General features: G+C 39.9%; 1 protein-coding gene across 2 annotated transcripts in view; it reads left to right on the forward strand.

The window, feature by feature from the left end:
• Slc31a1 (solute carrier family 31 member 1) overlaps positions 1-17,036 on the forward strand; it is a 29,928-nt gene extending 12,892 nt beyond the window's left edge. For both annotated transcript variants that reach the window (XM_051187911.1, XM_051187910.1), the window contains exons 2-5: positions 11,074-11,269; positions 11,704-11,776; positions 12,893-13,061; positions 13,632-17,036. In XM_051187911.1, coding sequence (XP_051043868.1) covers positions 11,126-11,269; positions 11,704-11,776; positions 12,893-13,061; positions 13,632-13,833 — 588 coding nt within the window. In that variant the 5' untranslated portion in view covers positions 11,074-11,125 and the 3' untranslated portion in view covers positions 13,834-17,036. The remainder of the gene's footprint in view (positions 1-11,073; positions 11,270-11,703; positions 11,777-12,892; positions 13,062-13,631) is intronic.
• Positions 17,037-19,381: the final 2,345 nt, after the last annotated feature.

The following is a 19,381-nucleotide window of genomic DNA, read 5'->3' on the forward strand; positions in this document are numbered from 1 at the left end:
TATATGAGTGAGTACATACTGTGTTTCTCTTTTTGTGACTGGGTTACCTCATTCAGGATGGTTTCTTCAAGTGCCACTTGCCTGCGAATTTCAAGATACCATTATTTTTTTCTGCAGAGTAGTATTCCATTGTGTAGATGTGCCACATCTTCATTAACCATTCTTCAATTGAAGGGCATCTAGGTTGCTTCCAGGTTCTTGCTATTACAAATAGTGCTGCTATGAACATAGTTGAACAGATGTCTTTGTTGCATTGATGTGAATCCTTTGGGTATATGCCTAAGAGGGGGATTGCCGGGTCCTGTGGTAAACTAATTCCCATTTTCCTGAGGAACCGCCATACTGATCTCCAAAATGGCTGTATGAGTTTGCACTCCCACCAGCAGTGGAGGAGAGTTCCACTTTCTCCACATCCTCTCCAACATAAGTCATCACTGGTGTTTCTAATTTTAGCCATTCTGGCAGGGGTAAGATGGTATCTCAAAGTTGTTTTGATTTGCATTTCCCTGATAGCTAAGGATGTGGAGCATTTTCTTAAGTGTCTTTCAGCCTTTTTGATTTCCTCCATTGAGAATTCTTTCTTCAGTTCTGTACCCCATTTTTAATAGGGTTATTTGGTGTTTTGTTGACTAGTTTCTTGAGTTCTCACTTGGTAGACCAGGCTGGTTTGAACTTAATCATGTAGCGCAAGCTGGCCTGAACCTCATAATCCTGTCTTCTTAGCTTCCTGGGTTTATTTTCAGCAGTCTTTGTGAAGCACCTAAGTTAGGAAGAAAGTAATTAGCATTTATTATTTACTGTGTGTGTTATTAGGTAGTAGTTGCTTATATACATTTGCATTTTATTTTTATAATGTTATGATGTTATTATCCCAGTTTTATGTGTTCATATTTTTCTCACAAAGTTTTAATAACTTGGTCTGAGTTCCAGTGATGACAGAGCTGTACACCAGTCAGTGGTCCGACTCCAGAAGCCACAAAGGCTCTCACTGTCTCTACTTTGGCAAAATACCTCTCAGAGAAGCTAATTATTTAAAGGAGTGCACTGGAAAGTGCTAGGTAATCTAAATGCATTTGATAAGTAAATGTTAAAGACCCTGAGAAGTGAGAATGTCTGAAGCATATCAACTATTACTCTGAGTGCATTTAGAAGACAAGTATGTGTTTGCTTTATTGAAACTGCTGTCCACAAAAGGTAAATTATTACATCCCTTGACTAAGGCACTATGACCAGAGAGGTTAAATTGCCTAATGTATAAGAAAAGTAATCAGGGCTAGAACTAAAATTTCTAATTGTAATTACCATAAAGGGTCGGTGGCCTTGAACTCATGGTGCCTGGGAATTATGTAGAGAAGGGTGGTCTGTGCTTCTGTTTCTACTTGCCTTCAAGGAACTTACCAAGTATATGTGATATTTTTCCATCTTGTATATTAAGAACTGTCAGTTCAAATTTCCCTAAGTAGGAAAGTCCAAAAAGAAGTCAAAAAGATTTTATTTGTTAGAAATACAAGAAAAACTTCATAGAAGTGACATCCTAGTTCTACAGAATGAATTAGACTGTGGTGTTTTGAATAGGTATGGCTCCATAGATTCATGGATTTGAATGCGTGGCCTTTAGGGAGTGGCACTATTAGGAGATGTGGCCTTGTTAGAGTAGGTGTAGTAGGAGGAAGTGTGTCACTGTAGAGGTGGGCCTTGAGGTCATATATGCTCAAGCTACACCCAGTGTGGCACTAAGTCTCTTTCTGCTGCATGCAGATCAAGATGTAGAACTCTCAGCTCCTTCTCCAGCACCATGTCTGCCTGCACACTGCCATGTTTCCCACCATGAGAATAATGGACTAAATCTCTGAGACTGTGAGCCAGCTCCAGTTAAATGTTTTTCTTTGTAAAAGTCACCATGGTGTCTCTTCACAGCAATAGAGACACTAAGTAAGACACAGAGTATACACTCACAAGAGTTACAGGCTTTGATATATCCTTAGTTTGGGTGCTATATGCATACTGCATAATGAATGTAAATAGTGACAGGATTTAGACCTATGCAGATAATGGGAGAAAGAGTTCCAAGAGGCCATAGTAAAAAATAAAATAAAATAAAACAGTAAATTTCAAAGTGCTAAATTCATTCAGAAACGCTAAGATCTGTCTTAGTAAAATACACCCATGTGAAGAGAATTAAAATAAGAGGAGAGAGGCAGACAGACATAAAAGTCAGGTAATAAATCAGTGTGCCAGTTGAGGAGAAAATAGTTCCTCCTATTTCATCCTGAAAAGCAAATTACACCTTGAGAAGCAGTAAACAACTGGAGTAGAGATACTAGTCTAACCTGGACTGCTGGTTCTTAGACCAACACCATCACCATCAAGTAGCATGATTCAGATCGTGGTGGAGCTTCTGCATTTGGCTTAGCTGGAAGAGTTCACTTATACTTCTGGAATAGAGCAGTACACTTCCTGACATGTCCCCACAGGTGTTGGAACAGTTATTAAAAATACCTATATTTACAAAAGCATCCATACTGCAACTTCTGTGGTTTCTCCAGTTCATTTGTTTTGGGGGGCCCTGATTACTCAAAAACAGACTTCTTTCCTTAGCATGTCAAAAATAATAAGTCTATAGAAGAGGTTTGAAATGAGAAGGAATTTTGAAGAAATGCTTCCAGTCCACACTACTGTGTTAGCATGTTGACAGAGATAAGCACAGATTGAAAAGGTTATGAAAACAGTTTAAAGATTTGTTGCCACCTGGTCCCAGTTAGACTACTGGAAAAGGTAAATTTTTACAGATGTGTAGCAGTCTTAGAAGTAGACCCTGGGAGCTGGGGAGGACATGTTGCCCAAGAGATTGGAAAGGTAGACTTTTGATGCTGAAGAAATGATTGTCTGGAGCACAAGAGTACTGCAGACACAAAGGTGAAACCTGAGGCCCACCAGAACGTCTTCTAATGCTTACAGAGAATGGGCTAGTTGTAAAGATATGCAGGTTCTAGCAAAGGGACCTCAACTTTCTAGTATAGCATTGAACAAACCTGAAAGGCTCTCAGTGCCTTGGTTCCTCCATCTTGAAAAGATACTGTTGAATTTTCAGAAGGAATTTTTTTTTTTTAATGTGCATTGGTGTTTTACCTGCATGTATGTCTGTGCTGGGGTGTCAGATCTTGAGACTTGAACCTGGGTCCTCTGGAAGAGCTCTTAGCCTCTGAGCCATCTTTCCAGCCCCCAAAAAAAGGATTTTTAAAAAAACATTTGTCCAGGCACTATGCAATTATTTATTTAATAAATGTACTGAGTAAATGTACTTTAAGTTGCTATAATCTGATAGTTCTTTCATTTCCTCTATTGTATGATTATATGTTGCTTGTCAAGCTATAGAGTGTGGGTTCAGTTATACCACCACATAATGATGATGATGAAGAAGAAGAAGAAGAAAATGAATAGTCCTACCTGCAAGGTCCCTTTCCTAGATTTTACATAGGTCTGAAGTAAGGCTAACAAACTTGCCAGTGTTACTTCTATATCAATTACAGTTTGCTACGTCTTAGGATAAAACTATTGAATAGTTTTGAAGCATATCAGATACTATATAGCATGTCAGACTCATTAAGATAGTTAAAAGGAAATTAAGAGTGTACTAGTGTACCCTTAAATATTAAGGAGGCCATGTGTGGTGTCGCACACCTTTAGTCTCAGCGCATGGGTGCATGGGAGGCAGACGCAGGTTGATCTCTGAGTTCAAGGCCAGCCAGAGTTGCCTGTGAGACTGTCTCAAAAAAGCAATTTACTTATGCAGATTTTTATTATAATTTATTACTGTATTCAATATGTTAAAATATAGACAGCCCAAAGGTAAATAAGGCAGGGTGCTCCCTGAAATTACAGTCCAGTAGTAAGGACATTAGAGGCATTCTGTTTTACTAGATACAAGTGGAAATGTAGAATGAGGCTTTGGCTTTGGGTAGGGCTCCACTAATAATATACTGTCTTGTTTTTACAGTTAAGGAAAATGAAGCTCTAAAGTACAAAACAATTTTCAGAGTAAACTAATTACTGTGTCTCATGTTTAAACTAGTTTTTTTGTTTGTTTGTTTTTCCTTCTCCTATGTTTTGTTGCTTATGTGGTATTTGTATTGTCCATTCATGTTGTCCAGAAGACATAAGTGATGTAGGGACTGGACAAGAAGGATTTTAAACACTGATATTAGCATGAGTTCTCTTAAAAGTGATGACCCTCGGTGGCTATGTAATTCCTCACGAAGTCTGTTCCCCAGCATCTGTCTTGCCCCAACAGGTTTCCTATCTGGCGTGTTCAGTCTGAACAGGTTAATACGATGGGTTGATGTGGGCTGATGAAATTTATGACACGAGGTGACCTTCGTCTAATAGCTGGAAACATGGTATTTTTTGTCTCTTTCTGGTTAGAGTCATATCACAGGTTTGCTCCACAGGCAAAATTAGATAGTCTCAGGGCAGCCGAATTACTGTCCTTGCTGAATAGATATTCCTAGCCAGGAGCCTCCAGGTCAGAGAGCCACTAATTGATAGCTGCTGTTTTATGATTTTAAAAACTTGTCAATCCATGCAGCATTTCTTGTTTGTCTAGATTATTGGCCACTTTTATAAAGGAAAGCTCTTGAGTCTAATTGTTTGAAGTAGTTTTCCCCTTTATGTGTCTGGTGGTTGGTTGCTTTTGATGCACCCTGGGAGTCTAATGTATGAGTAATGCAGCCACATGTGTTCTACTGTTGCCTGAATGTGAATAATGACAGCCTGGTTTCCCTCCATGAAAAGTGCTTTCAGGGATGCCACAGGTGACCTGAAGTAATAATGCTTCCTGTGATATGTAGTGAAGAAAGAAAATAACACAGTGATGGTGTTCATTGAAAGTCTGTAAAGAATCACTACATTAATCCTTAACCTATTCTGGCATCTTTTTCAGCCCAGCCAGTGCTGTAGAGAAGCAGACGAGGATTTACAAGTGGTCCCTTGGCCTTGTTTTCATTACCAACTGGCAAAAAGAGTGAAACGGAAGCATTGTTTCACTTGACTTTTCGGTTTTTATGTTTTGCAACAGGGTCTCACTGTATAGCTCTGGCTAGCATGGAATTCACTGTAGACCAGGCTAGCCTCCAATTTACAAAATCTGTCTACCCCTGCCTCCCAAGTGCTGGGATTAAAGGCATAAACCACCAGGACTGGCTCATTGGGTGACTTTTTAAAATATGAAAGACTAAGAGAGAAGTGTGTGTGTGTGTGTGTATGTGTTGAATTTCATAAAGCCATCAAGAGAGTTTAAAGTTTAGCTATCTGAAAGTTCCCCTATAGTATGTCCTCAAAGATAAACTATAGAAGAGTAGATCGACCCTTCATACATGGAAGTTTTTGAAAGGCACTTGAAACAAAGTCAGGCCAATTCTCAGGATATATACTATCCCTGTACAGGTCATCAAAAGATAGTATTCATGCAGCTAAACTGGTTACTTGATCATGTGGTCATAGTCCATGAACATGAATCCCTATTTATTATGGTTTAATGTGTTTGACCTTGAGTTTCTCATATCTTTTTTTGCCAAAAACAGGAAAGCTGAGTGTGTCAGCTTTGTTTGTACCAGTCTAAAAGGAAACATAAACCTAATCGTTTTAAGAATAAAACCCTTCTTTATCCTTCTTAACATGCAATTCGGGAAAGGCCTAGGCAGTCTCCAGAAGAACTGTCCAAAACTCTAGATTACATCTGCCTTGGGAAGAAAGATGGCCTGTATGCCATGTATAAGCACTTCCTTATTGCCTTTTGTGGGTCTACTCCATAGTCCAAGGGAATGTTTCTCCTCCATCATGTAATGCCAGAACAATAAAGGAATGTGAAGTTTAAAGCTCACCTATTAGAAATACAGTGAGTGTGGAAGCTCAGAATGCCAGCAGGATTTAGCTTTCTTGTTACACTCTAGCTTCTGTCCACAAATTCATTTTTATTTTGCTATAGATTCTAGGATTTGCAGTTTAGCATTTTAAGCATTTTGTTTTACTTAGCTTGGTTTGGCTTTTTGAGACTGGGTCTCCTTATGTAGCTCAGGCTGACCTGAAACTTTCGATCTGCTTCCCAAATGCTGGGATTACAGGTCTGTGCTATGACCTGCCTCAAGTTAATCTTTTAGGTGAGTCTTTGTTAGAGAAGATGGGGAAATTGCCTTTTCTTACAGTTCCCAGGGGTACATGACTGAATTGTAATAGAAAGAAAGCTATTTGTATAAGCACCTGTATCGAGTCTTTCTCTGTCCTGCCAGCTAAATATTCCACCACAAACATCTGTGCTTAGAAGCAGGCAAGGAGGACACAGAAGAACAGCAGGGCTACCCAGGGTGCCCACAGACTCTACAGGTAGCATTTATTCACCACCAGGGCAGCAGGACCAAGTTCAAATACCTCTAAAGATAGAAGCCCAGTAACATAACAATATTCCAAGTAGATTTTATCAGTTAAGAATCAGGGATTTTTTTAATTTTGTTTTGTTTTTTCTGTTCTTTCCATGTTTTGTTATTTCTTCCTAACTAATGCTGATGAAATGAGAAAGGAGGGTAAGAAACAAAGAGAAAGTTGTTTTTTAGCATGGAATTACCATATGACCATAGTGTGTCCAAACAGAAACCCATTGAATCAATGCTTTATCGCAGAGATTTTAAGTTCCACCTCGTACTGCCTTGCCCTCACTCAGGTTGCACTAATTGCTTTATAATGGAAAACTTGATTCTATAAAATGTACACCAGTTGCTTTGTGAACCTTGAACCCGGTTCTTAGAAAGAGGTGGTAAGGGTGGAGCTAAATTACAGAAAACAGTTCTTAGAGAGCAAGTTGCTGTGGAGTTCGGGAAACATGAATAAGTCAAACAACAGCCAGCTCCAGATTACATGAGGTTAGGCCACTCAGATTGTGAACTAAGGCAGACAGCCTTGTGTGTCTTTCGGTTCTGATGGACTCTTCCATCAGTATCCACTTTTGTTCTAGAATAAACTGAGCTTGGATCAACTTAAAGCTATCAAAGGAAAACCAACAAATACCATTTTGCTGCCTATGAATAGAGTTTCTGTTCCAGAGGGAATGGGTAAAGTGTGTTTAGTTTTTTTTATGTATATAATTGGTTATCCAGACACATGGTATATCACTGAAAACCTAAGTTGACAGAAAAAAATATAGACTGGCATTTGCTTATTATGATTTAAAGTTTCAGGGGACTAGAAAGATGGCTTCCTTAAAAGCGCTGATTGCTCTGATAGAGGACCCAAGTTCAGGTCCCAGCACCCTCACAGTGGTTCACAGCCACCTGTATGTCCTGTTCCAGGGGATCTAATGCCCTCTTATGACCTCCACAGGGACCAGGCACGCATGTGGTGAACATATATACATGCAGCAAAATATGCATACAGTAAAAGTAAATAAAAATACAAATTTTTTAAAAAATAAATAAAATAGAACATTTGTTTTTGCCATGCTGGTGACTGATGCTAGGACCTCAGTTGTGCCTACACAAGTGCTCTGCCACAGAGCTATTAATGCAAGCCCATATTTATTATGTTTTCATAAATAAATGGTAAGTTCTTCCTGATACATATTATAATAATATTTTATAAATAAATAATACATATATATTTATATACATATATGTATGTAAATTTGGTTTGACATAGTCCTGTGGTATTTTTCCTAATCTCAACCCTTCACAGTTAGGGACAAACCCAGACCCCTCACACATGCTAAGCAAGTTCTGGCTCCCTGAGTTACAGTAATCTGAAGTCTGGTGAACCCAAGGGTGCACCAGGCTGGAGTTTGAGCCACACTGTTTGTATGGTGGTTTCCTCCCTGTCTGGACCCCACTGGGTAAGCTTTACAGAAGGTTTCCATTACAGAAGTCCATTGTGCATTACAAGAAAAACAAGCTGGTTCTCTTCCTGCTCTCTTCCCTGGTGTGGTTGAATGTGGAATGCAGCCTACACACATGACATTGCACAGTGGCTGCATAGGTTAGAGCTGTTCTTGAGCTTTGAGCGGATGAATCACTGGGTCGTTGAGCTGTCTCAAGGGTTTTTGATAATATTTACCATTACACAGATTTCTCTAATTGGTACATAGGGCTTTAACAAAAAGAAACTGCCAGGTCTTCAAATATTGTGACTGAAAACAGTGTTATCAGAGTTCAAAGAAATCAAGGGTGTGGGGCTCAAGTAGTTTGTGGTACTGTGTTCCTGCTTTTTTTAAAGAGTGTATGTCATGAAGAGTGACTGCTTAACTTCCCTTTTCCCTCTATAGTGTCAAAGGAAAGATTGTGTCTGGTTCATTCCTTTATCTCCCTCTACCTCTTAGAAATGAAGGCCAATAAAATGTTTACTGCCTCTCCATGGCCTGGATTCCTGTCAATATACAGAATGAAATTATCTCTTATGCTTTTCTAATGTTATCATTTTCCAGCCTCGCACTGGAAGAAAATAAAATTGATAATTTCTTGTTACCTAGCTTCTCTGGAGCTGTGGATTGTAGTCTTTGTAGTCTGGTTATCCTTTGCTTTACATCTAATATCTAATTATGAGTGAGTACATTCTGTGTTTGTCTTTCTGAGTCTGGGTTATCTCACTCAGGATAGTTTCTTCTAGTTCCATCCATTTGCCTGCAAATTTCATGATTACATTGTTTTGTTTTGTTTAACAGCTGAATAACACTCCATTGTGTAAATGTACCATATTTTCCTTATCATTCTTCAGTTGAGGGAAATCTAAGTTGTTTCCAGGTTCTGGCTGTTAAGAATAATGCTGCTATGAAGGGGCTTGGTCCTGCCCCAACTTAATGTGCCAGACTTTGTCGATGCCCCATGGGAGGGAGCCCTTACCTGTTGGGAGGAGTGAATGGGGGTGGGGTGGGGGGGAAAACTTTGGTTGGAATGTAAAATAAAATTTAGAACAAAAATAAATTTAATAAAAAATAATAATGCAAAATGCTAGATTTGATAGTTGTTTAAACATTATCCACATCATTAATCAGATTCAGTTCAGTTAATGGAAAAGTAAAACACATAAAAGGCTCCAAAAAAATGGATAACTTCTGTTTGTGTGTCTTTGTTAGCCATTCTGGCTCCTTTTATTCTGATGCCATTTTATTTGTTTGGTTCAGAATCATAAGTTATAAACAATAATCCCACCATTACATCATAATTTACTTTTTTAAAGGAAAACTGCTAACTGCTGGCCAATTGTCTCATCATTGATGCTTGCGGGCTTACTATTTTACATATCCTGTTAATTGGTATTTATTGTAAAATTTTCATGAGCAAAACCTCTGCTCAACATCTTAATACCATAACAATGGTGTTGGGGACTGGGTAGACTCTCAACTCTATAATGATAATGTAGGGTCCAAAATGGCAGTCACTGAAGTTGAAAGTGCAAATTTAATTATGCCTGTGTGGTGGAATTATGTAAACCTTCTGTCATAGAGTTAGGAGTTAGGGTAGGAGTTGAGGGAAGGCTGGCTGCAAAATTTGTGTTATTGAGTTAGACATGTACTTCCTGGCTGTAAACTTGCTAGTTGAGGTGCATCTTCTCCACATCTTAGCGATGTCATGCTACCCTGTTTATTTCGTCCATAATGCTAATTACATCATGAAATTATTCTGCTTACTTCTGTGCTTTGCTCCTTATCAAGTACTTCCCTTTATTTGATGTTGAAGTACTAATACTTAGCTCCAAGTTTGGCCCCTGATAAGGAGCTTGAGTAAGTAGAAGCATACTCAGACTCAAGTCCATGGGATACCTAATTGCAATTTCTTTTGCCTTTTTTGAGACAGGGTCTCACTATGTGGCCCAGGCTTGCCTCATACTGAATATTTCTCACCACCATGCCCTGCTCCTACTTTTAATTTCATCTACATACTGGAATTAAGGGACAGAAAGAGATTTCAGGAGCTAGACAGGTGGCTCAGAGGCTAAGCAAACTTGCTGTTCTCGAATAAGGCCCAGATTCCATTCCCAGCACCCACATGATAGCTCACGCCCCTCTGTAACTCCAGTTCCAGGGGATCCAACATCTTCAGGCTACCTCAGGCAGTGCACACAAGTGATACACATTCATAGATGCAGGCAAAACACTCATACAAATAAAAATACACCTTAGAAAAAAGGCAGGTTTTTCCAGGAAGAGGTGGTGCATGCCTTTAATCCCAGCACTCAGGAGGTGATCTCTGAGTTCAGAGCCAGCCTAGTCTACATAGTCAGTTCCAGGAGAGCCAGAACTACACAGACAGGCTAAACCCTGTCTCCAAACAACAACAAACAGGTTTAATGAACATCTCCCCCTGCACATTATATCCCAACTTCCCAGTCCCCTGCCCACACAGCAGCTATGGGAGTTACTGCTCCTTGAGTCATGTTGACTTCTGCAGTAAAGCATTAACATGGTAGAAAGATATAAGGCTAAATGTGCAGTGTCTAACGTTTAATTTAATATAGACTATCCAATTTATACCTGGTTTTTCATGTTCTTAACTCTCATGTCCTAGTGGGACTGAAATTGTGTCTGAAGGCTGAGCACACTCCTTGCCTGAGGCTGCAACAGACCTTTCTTCAGATTTAAAGGAGCTCAAAGCTGATTGTCCTCTAAATGGAGTCTGAACATCCTGGTTAAGCACAGGCCATCCCAATTAGGAGAATTATCTGAAGTCCTGGCTTTTTATCTACCAATGATTGTTTGGAGAGCCTAAGAGCAATTACATTTTGTTAATGTTAAGAGATAATTATTTCAAATATCTATTTCCTGAAATCTGAAGAGGCTTCTTTCCTCCATTTATTTATATTTATTTTGAACACGTATTAAACCCGTTTCTTAGAGGAGTGGTTCGGCAGAGTAAGGAATGGGTGTCTCAAGCCTTCAATACTAGCCCTTTGTCCTTTGTCTCAAAGGTGATCAGTAGTCCAAGTTACTTCTGTATCTAGGAAAGTGTTTGTTCATTGGGCAAAGTTCTGTACAGACAAAGTATTTATCAAGAAAATATTTTTATGTCCTTAATAATATATAATTGTTTTTCTTGAAAGACTTTTCTGCTGACTCTCACCTTTTTCTGGAAAACTGGATACTTCCAACCATATGGGGATGAACCATATGGGCATGAACCATATGGGGATGAACCACATGGACCACATGGACAACAATAGTACCATGCCACCTCACCATCACCCAACCACCACGGCCTCACACTCCCATGGTGGAGGAGACAGCATGATGATGATGGTATGTGTCCCAGAGGATGGCACAGGCCCTTGCCCACACACTTGGACAATAGAAACATGGAGTTTTAGCACTGGAAGGTCAAAGAGGGAAACCAAAGCAGACTGCCCCCCACCACCACACACAAGTCAAGTGACCTTCCTGTCTTCATGTAGCAACATACAGAGTGACACCAGAAACAAGACACTCTAGAATTCTTTCTTTAATACTTCCTTTTGGAATTTACCCTTTCCTGAATTAAGTCCTGTTTCATGTAGAAAAGATACAAGGACATAAGATGGGGTGGGATGGGGGAGACTCTTAGTGCCCAAGGTAGTAAAGCCTCCCCTGCTTCAAGTATTCTTCTTGTCTAGATGTGTTACTGTGAGCCTCTTTGCCTAAGACTCCCACTAGGGTCTTCAGTCTTCTCTGACTGACTTGTTTTGGTTTTCCGGCAGCCTATGACCTTCTACTTTGGCTTTAAGAATGTGGAACTATTGTTTTCTGGTTTGGTAATCAACACACCTGGAGGTGAGTAACCCTCAGATAATCTTTGAAGATGACAGTCACATGAGAGATGGTGACATAGATTTGGAAATCCAGCATCTCTTTCTGTGGTATAACCAGATCAGTTTGGTTATGCTACATAACCATCACAATTCCTATTCCCCAATCAGAAGATAGAATGCATAATTTTTGTGATCCTCCAGTGCTCATCCTTTAATTGATGTGTATGTTTTGTTGGAGTACTGTAAAATAAGTAAAATGCCAGATTAAGATCTTTTGTAATCCTTTGCTTGTTTGTTCAGTTGTTACTGGTCCTAGGCCTAAGACTACATAGCATATTCAAATACCACAGCATAACCCTGCGTTAAAAACTGTTGATCTTGGCATGTATGGTACTGAATACCTTTAATCTCAGCACTTGAGACTTCAAGGCCTGGTCGACATAGAGAGTTTGAGGATAGCCAGACTACATAAACATTGCCTCCAAAAAAAATAAGTATTCATCTCATAACTGCCTGTTTACAGATAAATAAGCCTCATATAGTGAAAGGGCTTACCCTGAATCTCAGTTTTACATTTAATTTTATATTTAATTTATATTTAAATTGCAATTGCATGAGTGTAATGGTTACTTAAACTGCTTTAAATACCAAGCTTATTTATGAAATAAACAAATTTGATTTTGGAAAAGGAGGTAGAAACAAAAAATCTCTTTAAATGCCTATCAAAATATATAGTTGACAGTTTTAAAAACAGTTTGCTTTAGCTGGATGTGGTAGTGCACACCTGTAATCCCAGTGCTCAGGATATTGAGGCAGGAGAATCTCCAGGAGGTCAAGATCAACCTGAGCTACACAACAAAACCATGTTAAGTAACTAAACAACAATTTGCTATTCCTTTTTTTTTTTAAGTATTCTATATGTGTTTGGATGTAATCAGAAAGTAAATATGTTCTTGAGCAAAGGCAGTAATTTTCAATAACTTCTTATCTCTACTGGATGGGTAAAGAGACAACCATCCAATTATTCATAAACCTACTAACATTTTTTAGTCTCCTGAGCACTGGGGTCACAGGCGGTACCACTGAGGCTGGCAGCACACTGGTTGATGATTCTGATTGTCATTCCTTCCTCCCTTAGAGATGGCTGGAGCTTTCGTAGCAGTGTTTTTACTAGCAATGTTTTATGAAGGACTCAAGATAGCCCGAGAAGGTCTGCTGCGCAAGTCTCAAGTTAGCATTCGCTATAATTCCATGCCTGTCCCAGGACCAAATGGAACCATCCTTATGGAGACACACAAAACTGTTGGGTAAGATGAAATAGTTCCAAAGGAAGGTTCTAGGGAGCTGTCTTAATAATGTAACAAAGCAGGTATTTTTTTTTTTCTGCCTGAGTTTATGATTCTATGTAACTTTAGAAGTTACTAGTAGTGGGTTGTAGGACTCGGGATCTGCAAAGGCACATACATGTTGTAAGTTGCAAGTATTTGCCACTTTGAAAGAAACTGAAAGGAATCCAATTTTTTTAAATATTTGCTAAATAGTAATGGGCATTTTAAGAATGTATAGTCAAGATATAAAAGAATGGCAGAATACAATTGATTCCTTTCTGTCAAAAGTTAGAGCTAGTCATGATGTATAACTATATCCCAACACTTGGTGAAAGCTGGAGGATCAGAATTCAAGGCCATCCTTGGCTACATAGTGAGTTTGAGACCAGCTCAAGGAAAATCAAAGGTTCTATCTTGCCAAACACACACATGCACACAGTTTCCAGCATAGCTATGATTCAATCCAGTTGAAGGCTGTGCTGACCGATGCAGCTGTTCTCCAGACCTGCAGGCTCCGGAGTCTGACGTTCCTGTCTGTTTACTCCCCAGGCAGCAGATGCTGAGCTTCCCCCACCTCCTGCAGACAGTGCTGCACATTATCCAGGTGGTCATCAGCTACTTCCTCATGCTCATCTTCATGACCTACAATGGGTACCTATGCATCGCAGTAGCAGCAGGGGCTGGGACAGGATACTTTCTCTTCAGCTGGAAGAAGGCAGTGGTAGTGGACATCACAGAGCATTGCCATTAACGTCAGACCCCACATGTGGCCTTATCATTTGCTGCAGGAAGCATCTTGGGACCGGAAGATATGATTCCCTCTCCAATCATCCTTCCTCTCTCCTGTCTCTTTATGCACACACACCTATACTGCATAGAGGCTTAGTTGACAGTCTCTGAGTAGTGATTTTTCTAATAAGATGAAATTGACATTTTTCTTGAGAAGCCACCGTAAGATGTCTTCTTCCTCATAATCCTGAGCCTTGTCTAATCCAGGTAGCTTCCTAGTTAATGACTTGGTTATCTGCTTCTCTTTATTTTTCTTGTTCTTTTGTATGTGTGGGGGGGTGCATTTTTGTTTTAAATGGATAATATGTGTATTTTGTAGGAGGGATTCTGGGTCAGTGATAGAGATTTTAACTTCAAACAGGATTGATGGTAATTCACCTAACCTGGAACTTAAATTTCACACTAGAAAGTAAGCTCCAGTCTTAACTCAGTGAGTGGGAAACATATTGTGCCTTTCTCTAGGTGTGATGTGTTATGCCAAAATACTAGTAGTTTGTGGAGAGTGTTTAGGGACTAACTACAGGCCTTGAGTTTGTGGAGTATGTATTCTTGTTCTCTCATCAACTTGTGTTCCCACTTAACACTTTGATTATAAATGAACTTATCAATCAAAACAAAAACAGGACAATCAATTTGAGACAATAGAAATAGGGATTGTTAAATAAAACCATTGGCGTTTTACTTTGATTCAGTACTTTGGTTTGTTCCAATTGAACAAAACAAGAGTTTGTAATTTTTTTTCTACATTTGTTTTTGTGTGTATTCCTCAAAACCAATGATTTTCAAACTTTAGAGTGTTTCAGAGTCACTCAGAGGGCTTGTTAAGGCACTACTTGGTAGACCTCAACTATAGAGCCACTAAATCTGGCATTTCTAAATTCCTAGGTGATGTTTCTGTTGATAAGTCTAGATGATTACCCTGAGTCAACATTAAAATAACAAAGCTGCACCTGGAAGGGACAGAGGATGGGGCTACATGGTATCAGGCCTGAGATTCTGAATTGCTGGTTGGTATATGGTAAGTCTTAGGCACATGTCACATCTAAATGCTGCTGATCAATACTTATTCATTCCACAAACATTTATTTAGCTCCAAATATGCTTTTTGTATACACACACACACACACACTTGTGTGGGACTATAGCCAAAGTACACTTATCAGCATATATAAATTCTCTAGTCCTGTCTTTTAAAGACCTGGGGTTCTTTGGAAGTAGTTTGAAGGCCAAGAGACCTTAGATCTACAGTGCAGATCAGCCAGTCAAAGGCCAGAAGGGCAAAAACCCAACTTTCTGTTTGGAGAGATGTGGGGCATGGTTTGCTAACAGCCAGATTTTTCTCAGTGTGTACTATGTAGGTTCCCATCCTCTGCTTGACCACCTTTATTATTTATAGGGATTTACATAGATTATAGTGGCCAAAACCCCTTTTCTCAATGAAGAATCCTGATGAGAGATGTCATTCTGTAAATATGTTTCTCTTATTGGTTAATGAATAAAGCACTGTTGGCAGATAGGAAGGCAAGATAGGCGGGACTAGGAGACAAGGAGAATTCCGGGAGATGTAAAGGAGAGTCAAGATGTAGGGACTTGAGAGAAGAGATCCAGACTCTCTCTCTGGTAAGATAAAACCAGGCTGGCAGGAAAACTGCTTGAAACAAAATCCCATTGAATGTTCTGTCAATCATTAGTCCATATACAGACTTGTTTCCAAACTACCTCTTTAAAGTGATTCTTCCTATGCTGATCTGTTAAACCCTACCCTCTTTGGTGCTAGATCCAGTTGTGCCTGAGAACAGAAGAAACAAACCTGCCATCTTGTTGGCCCCATATTGTAGTTCTGAAGTTTGTACTTTCTCTCTATGGGTGCCAATTAAACAATGGAGAACAAGGAATGTGTACTTCAGTGGCTTTGAATCAAGAAAAGGTTTTAAGCCTACAGGACAGAGGCTAAAAAAATAAAAAAAAAAAATCTAAGAAATTAACTTTAGAGTTTTGCTTTTTCTCTTAATTCAATCTCATTCTGCTGGTTTTTAGCACTACACAGTGAATAACAGGTACTGACAGAGCGGAACATTACGGTGCAAATAGCCTGTCCTGTCGTTATCTCAGAAGCCAAGGAATAATAAACCCAGGGGAATACAGAAACCACATTTAGTGGTGACCCTGGTGCTTTCTAGAGATCTCCAGATGAGCTGCCATAAAACACCTTCCAGGGGCTGAGATGCAGCTCAGATGTAGATCACTTATCTAACATATGCCACGCCTTGTTTAACCCCCAAAACCAGAAACAAAGCATAACTATCAGAAACAGAAACAGGTGAGAAGAACCAAGGCCAATTAGGACAAGGTGCTGTGAATCTGAAACCAAGAGAAACCTCATGGTTCTTCAGGGTAGTGTCAAGTTAGAAGCAGTCTACTGCAAAACCTGCACTTGAGATCCCTTAGCTTTCTAGAGGGTATAGTTAGTGCGGGTCTGAGGTAAGCTTAAGACCTATGCTCTTGAACTTTTATACCCAGCTTTTTCGTTTATCAAAACTCCTTTCCTCTGTGGAAAGGCTATGTCTGAATTTCTTTAGCCCTGACTACTTCTCCCTTTCTGTCTTTTATCCCAAGCAGCTTAGTTTTTAAAATCTCTCAGCTTTCTGATACAGTAGACATTACAATGTTGTGGCTATAATTATCTTACCAACTTGGTATTTACAAACCAGGTGAAGTCTTAAGTTTGTTTCAAGAAGCAGTCACCCCATTAGAATTTCTGGGAAGCTGGTTAAAGGATTACTTCCCCCTGAGTTACAGATCCTAGGTACTAACTGCAGTCCAAGACGGAAGAACACTCAATAGCCCATTGCCACATTCAGAACCTCCTCAGCATCCATCAAAATTTCTTCACTACTACGGTAGGGTTGTCCCAAATTCCCTTTCAGATCGTGGGCTCTGATTCCTTACTAAAATCAGGAGACTCCGGCAGGGTGTACATTATATCATTTAATCTTGAGCCTACCTTTCCAGCCACTTCAGATTAATAATCTAAATGGCAAGTGTGCATTTGATGTAATGCCTTTGATTGTTTAAGACTGTAAGCTCCTAGAGAGCAGAATGCTGTAATGGGACTGTTTAAAGTGTTGTGTGCAAGAGAACAAAATAAATATCTTGATTTTGTGATTCTATGCATGTATATCTACACAAAGTAGTCTCCAAATAAGCTGATCTCTTTGCAGTCTCTGGAGAGTGACCATTATCATGGGCTCTACAATGTCACTCTCTTAGATGACATGCCCTTCTTGCTTTCATCTCACTCTACTTAAAAAGCTGGGCCAGTGCCTGCCAGATCAGCATGACCTTATGCATAGGACATAGTCTTCATTGTTGAGTTCAAAAGCTAACTTTTGCCTCCTTTCTTTCATCCATAATTCATAATCTCTATATTCAATCCACTAGGCAAGAGCGTTGGGTTTCTAGGAAGTTCATTGCTGGACTCTGCCTATCATTGTGGTAATGGCAAAGTATTGCTATTATTTGTCTCCCTGCTGGACCCATAGAGCATGTAGTCATTCATCACCACTCCTGCAGTCTTTCAGTATGCTGTGATAAACATGGCCTTTTGGGACAGTGGGCTCAAATCTAGGAAAAACTATTCTAACCATTTCTAAACTTTAGTTTTCTCATTTATAAAAAGGCAGTTGATAGTCAAGTGTGGTAACACATGCCTGTCATTCCAGTACTTGACAGGCTGAGGCAGGAAGGTCATGAGGAAAGACCTGGAATACCTAGTGAAAGGTCTTCAGTTGGGGTACAGGGGAACAAAGGTGGATTTTCCTTTTGGGCAAGAATTTTATTAAGTTATTAACACCATGAAAATACAGTCAGAAGTCTGACAGGGTCTGAGTTCAGGCCTCAGCAGGCTGTCTGATTCTTGATAACAGGGAGCCGGGAGGGAATTCCAAAGGAATGTACCACTCTGGATATAGGGGAGGTGAGGAGGGGCACACACAGATGGCAGCTGTGCCCCCACCAGAAGCCCTTTAATGGCCTGGAGTCTAACAACCTGGTCTGTAAGTCTCCTAGGGAAACAGAATGGAATCACAGCACCTGAGTATTGTATTTACTGATGTTCCACAGCATGTCTATCTCCCGTAGCAGCAGGGATCTCAGAACCAGCTATGAAGATGAAGACAGAGAGGGCTGCACATGGGCATAACTTGAGCAGTGTCTAGCCTGGACTTCAAACACAGTGAGAGACTCTGTTGCAAAAACAAATGGCTATAGGTATAGTTCAGTGGTTGAAAGCTTGCCTAGTGTGCCTTTCTAAGGCTCTAGGTTCAATCCCTAGCATGCCTAGGGTGTGCACTCACACACAAAGGAGTAATAGCATCTATTTAAATTCAGAACAAAATGGGTAAGGTGCCCCTCACAAGACAGGCACATTCAAACCATGGTATGTTTTTACTATCTACTAGTTACTCTGTCCCTGAACACTTCAAGAAAATGAAAAGTCACTCTTCTGAATAAGGTCAGTAGCTTTACAAGCGCCTGACTAACCTCCTGGGTATGGGTAATCTGGAAATGAATGGGTCCCAAGGAATATGAATCGAAACATAACGATGCTGGCCCAAAATAAAGATTAGCAGTTGCAGTAAGTCCTAGTCTACTGATGAATAAGTGTCTCATTCTGTTAATAAGACAGCATGGAAATTCTAGGAAACCTAAAAATAGAAACTTCTCCCCCCCCCCCCCACACACACACTGTTTTCAGCCAAGAACACCAAAAGAGCAACTTAGTAAGGACCACTTAGTAGCATGGGCTTGGAAAGAAGACTGCCCGGGTTCAAATCTCCTACCTACCAGTCCATAGTTGAGCTCTGGTTCACTTCTGGAACTCAGAAAGGTGTGCCCTCTCAGGAATTAAGGATGCCTGCATGAATCACTCAGCACTGTCTTACACAGCCCTCTGCATGCCAGCTATTAGTACAAAAGGCAAGACATCCAAGAGGCATGAAAACTGTGGGAACTCCTACTGGGAAATTGCAGTGGAGAAGGACTGACACAGGCAGAATCTTATCTTTCTCTCTTTGCCCTTTAAGACCTTTGCAGGCGCAATAACATAAGTCCCCTATTTACAGCATGTGTCTGGATTTTATTGTGGTTTTTGTTTTTGTTTTTTAAGACAGTAAGATAACAGAGCTTAGGGATCATCAATAAAACTGTAAAAAAGCTTGGAGCAAAAAAAAGGAAACTACACATCTCCCTCTATTTCTACCATTCCATATACATCAAACTATCCAAAAGCCTGGGTAAAATCCAGCTAAGGAGTCTCTTTGAAACTTGATTCCAGATGTTCTGACTTCCACAGCTGGTGGTTCTGTCCCTGGATTTTTATGGTAAAATGGAGCACGGTGCAAAAGTATCCAGAGTTCAGATGGGTTCCTGCTGCAAGAATTCTTAGACAAGTCCCAAGGGAAGAACAGTAAGAGTGCCTCATGCTGTTAGAAATTCTTGTGTTTCCCTCA

The sequence above is a fragment of the Phodopus roborovskii genome, unplaced genomic scaffold, assembly GCF_943737965.1.
Source record: "Phodopus roborovskii unplaced genomic scaffold, PHOROB, whole genome shotgun sequence".
Taxonomy (NCBI): Eukaryota; Metazoa; Chordata; class Mammalia; order Rodentia; family Cricetidae; genus Phodopus; species Phodopus roborovskii.